The sequence below is a fragment of the Elephantulus edwardii genome, unplaced genomic scaffold (genome assembly GCF_000299155.1).
Source record: "Elephantulus edwardii isolate Elephantulus edwardi_28Jun2011 unplaced genomic scaffold, EleEdw1.0 scaffold00384, whole genome shotgun sequence".
Classification (NCBI taxonomy): Eukaryota; Metazoa; Chordata; class Mammalia; order Macroscelidea; family Macroscelididae; genus Elephantulus; species Elephantulus edwardii.
The window spans coordinates 654884-658936 of NW_006400134.1; the positions used below are offsets into that span (position 1 = coordinate 654884).

The following is a 4053-nucleotide window of genomic DNA, read 5'->3' on the forward strand; positions in this document are numbered from 1 at the left end:
AATAATAATAATAAATTTTTAAAAATGTCAATGAAATGTACTGTCAATACAAAGGTACATGATTCAAATCTACCAGCTGCTCCGTGGGAGAAAGATGGGCAGTGCGCAGTACTACTTCTGGATGATTTTACTGCTTCTGAAAACCCACTGGAGAATAACTATGGGTTGATTCTGACTTGACAGTACAATAAGAAAATATATTTTACTACAATAAAAAAGTAAAGGAGAAGCATATGGGGGCTGCTGTAGCAAAAGAAAATAGAGATAAACTTAGAAGAAATTGAAAAATAAATTTCAAAGAACAAAAAGGTCTGAAATAGTGCAACATCATGTCACATGGCAGAAAAGTATCTAAATATACCTCTACCTTCTAACATTTTTAATGCTTTCCTCACTTAACAGATGTGCTAACCTACGATAAGGAAGAATTTACGTAAAACTGTAAATTTAAAAAAAAACCCAGGAAAAGTTAAAAATGCTGATTAAACAAAAACATGAGCTTTTTTGAAGAAGCAGATATAAAAAATTATGACACCAGGTTAATTAAGAAACTCCAAACAATGGTAAGTGAAGACAGAGTTTTCCCAGAAGACACTTCTTCCAATTTTCTTGTTCCTATAATCTCTAAAAACCAAAACAAATATTCATTCTACAAGTCTGTGATAACACAAGAGAAGATGTCACTCCAAATCCACTTAACACTGGAGAGAAATTGATTAATGAAGCATTACAGAAGAGAAAAAAAAAATCTTGAAAGTGGTGATATATGATGGCTAAAGAATTTCTTTCTTTGAAAAACTGTGGTAATAGTCTATGTAAGAGTTATTCTTAACTCAGTTTAGCATGAAAAATTCTTCAATACAGCTGCACCTCCCCAGTCACTTCATTACCACCTATTAATTCTTACTTAAGCTATAACCCTCCTGGAAACATAATGCCTTCTGCTCTCTTGCCTGCTTCTCCAAGATTACAAACTAAACTAATCTTCATCAGCCTTGTTTCATACTAATCTCTTCTTTATCTGTTTACTATGTATTATGTTTCTGCTTCCATACTAATACTTTAATAACTACACATTCTCTTGGCCTATGTTTTAAATCTTAGAATTCAGATTCATCATCAAAAGGATAACCGTCTGTTCACTAAAACCTACACGGGTAGGTTTTGGGAATAATTTCATTTCTTTAGGTAACAAAGTGAGGGCGAGTTCTGGCACCAGTTTGACATGGATTTATGAAAGGAGAGTCAAAGTAATTTGTGGTCAAGTCATAATTGAATCACTGTTGACCCTCCTCGGGGATCCCGAAGCTGTAAATCATATGAGAGGAGACTCCCCATCTTTCTCCCAGGAAGTGGCTGCTGGATTGGAACCACCTAAGAAGTGAGGGCTTAATCTTAGCAGCGAAAAAACTCCCTATGGACTACGCCACCAGAGCCCCTTATAACAGGGAAATAGATATAGACATAGATAACCGTTGCACTTCCAAGAGAGTTGGTCTAAGCATGATCCCTAACAATTACCTGTTCAGGCTCCTGTATGCACTTTCCACGTTACCATCCTGTACCATCACAGTCCTGGCAATGAATTTCAAATGTCTTGCCATGATCTTGGATTTAAGTCTTCACTCTGTTGAACGTGGGTAAATAAAGGATGTAAAGACAGAGAACAGGTAAAAAACAAACAGTACTTCCTGCACTCTAGGCTACTGTGAGGCTTATTCAGGGTTAGAAACGCAAAGAACCGGTGCAGGTCAAAGTCCCAATATCCGAGTAGGTACAAGCAAATTGTTATCAAAATCCCCTCATGCTCTTTGCCAATATGAACCCTACCCTAGAGAAGAGAAGTCAACACGGAGACAAGTAGGCAAGTTCTAGGGGACTGAAGCAACAGAGACGCTGCAAGGAGCTGTCCTCCAGCATTTTTCCTCAAGTTCCAGAAAAGGGTTTAGGATTGAGTATCCTAATCTTTAAGAAAGGGAGTAATGGTGCCCGAACTTGTCTCACAGCGAGTGCACCTTACTTTCTTAGTCCCAGCACTTCACCCCAAGTACTGACCTTCTTTCAATTAAAAAAAAACACCAAACCAAAAACCACACGCACACAAACCCCGACTCCTCCAAGACCGGAAGCGGAAATTACGCAACCTCTAGCGCGGCGAAAAAGAACGTGCGTGGAAACAATGACGGAAGTCTTTTTGGTCCCACTTGCTAACCAGGAGTATCCCGGACGTGGATTCCAAAACGAACATAGTAAAATCCCCGTTACGTTAAATTTTTCTGAGACACACTCCTGCCTTTCCAATAAAGCCGTCATCTGAGACCGTCACTCCCGTTATAGTAATGCTATTGAAGGATGGCCTGGTGAGTAAGGAGTCGCGCTCCCAGCCCAGAGCAGGGCAACTACTCCACAGGAGATAGATGAGCAATCTCATCGCCTGCGCTTTACAGCCTCTGAAAACCTGCTGGAGGTCAGCAATGAGTCGGTTCTGACTTAATGGCAATGAGTTAGAATCCTCATGAACCCTTAATCGAGTTTTTAATTTCTTTTCTGGATGCGGGAGGGGGGCGAAAGGAGCGAAACTCCCTGAGCATGCTTCATACTCTCTAATTGGAAAAGATCCAAACTTTTTTATATTTCTCATGACGAGAAGCAGCTTCAAGTTTTTAACCTAAGAGAAAAGCAAGAAATGATCAAATAATGAGTTTTCTATGAAGATCTTTGTGCGGTCATCTCAATTGCAATTTCATTTGTCTCCACATTGTAGTGTACCATCGAGTTGGAACCAACTCTTAGCTGACTCTCCAGCGGGTTTTTAGAAACAGTAAAATTTCACGGGAAGAGATTGCCTGTCATTCACCAGTGGAGCTGATGGATTTGAACCACATTCCTTTGCCTTTGTAGCCTAGCTCCTTATCCCTAAGCCACAGAGCTCTTTCAATTTTTCTTATTTTTTTTCAAATTTTATTTTATTACTTTTTGTTTGTGTACGGTCTAATCGGATCTGACTGATACAGGAGGAGATTGTCCCTCCTTCTACCAGAGCATCTGGTGCATTCGAACCCTTTGCCTCTGGGATTGAAGTGCAGCTTCTTGCTACTAGGCCAACAGAGCTCTCTCAGCTCTTTCCATTTGTCTCCTAGAAAGACCTAATTGAAATGAATTATTTTTTTAATTTCCACCTTCCCCCCGAGTTTCATTTTACTTCATTCATATATAACCACTATGGTTATTCATGTAAATTCAAATCTCATGGCTACTGAAAAACAACCTAATTTGGGAAGGACTGGAGAGCATTATGCTGAGTGAACTAACTCAATGCCACAGGCACAAATATAATATAAAACCATTACTGTGGAATGAGTGTAAGGACCAAAGAGGGGGAGGGTGGAAGCAGAGTGATGAGGATGTGCAGGGGGTAATTAATCATGGAGTTGTACAATTTTATGGGGTTGGGGTTGAGGGAAATTGGAAGAATCTGTTCTGGAAAACAGTGTGTTTGAGTTTTGTAAGTAAGCTAATATAATTTTTAAAAAATAAAAAAAGAACACATCTGGGGCAGGGGAGAAGTGGGCCCCTAAACAGATTCTTGGTAATAAGATTCTTTGAATGCTTCACTAAAACACACATTAGGTTAGCACTTGAGGTGCTATTTAGTCAACACCAACCCCAAATTAAGCCTGTGCACAACACAGATCAAATCCTTGCCCAATCTCTCCCCATTTTCACAACATCTACAGTGCTTAAACCCATTATTACAGTTACTGTTGTCTATCTCATTAAAGGTCTTCTGCTCCTTCAATGACTCCGTTTTTCTAAGCATGATTTTATTCTCCAAGAACTGATCCCTCCTGATAACATACCTAACATATGTAAGATGTAGCTTCACGTGCGAACTTCCAAATTGTAAAACAACCCAGTGGGGCTTTGACAAGCACTGTGGCATTTGGACAAGAACAAACTGGGAGGAGGGTAGAGAGAATAGTGCAACAATGAATGAATGGAAACCCCAAATCTCTGTAAATGTTTATGAAAATGAATAAAATATAATTATAG

General features: G+C 39.3%; 1 protein-coding gene across 1 annotated transcript in view; it reads right to left on the minus strand.

Moving 5' to 3' along the window:
• MRPS21 (mitochondrial ribosomal protein S21) overlaps window positions 1-1604 on the minus strand; it is a 26406-nt gene extending 24802 nt beyond the window's left edge. The window contains exon 1 of the mRNA XM_006902218.1: window positions 1522-1604. Coding sequence (XP_006902280.1) covers window positions 1522-1604 — 83 coding nt within the window. The remainder of the gene's footprint in view (window positions 1-1521) is intronic.
• Between the last annotated feature and the right edge of the window lie 2449 nt (window positions 1605-4053).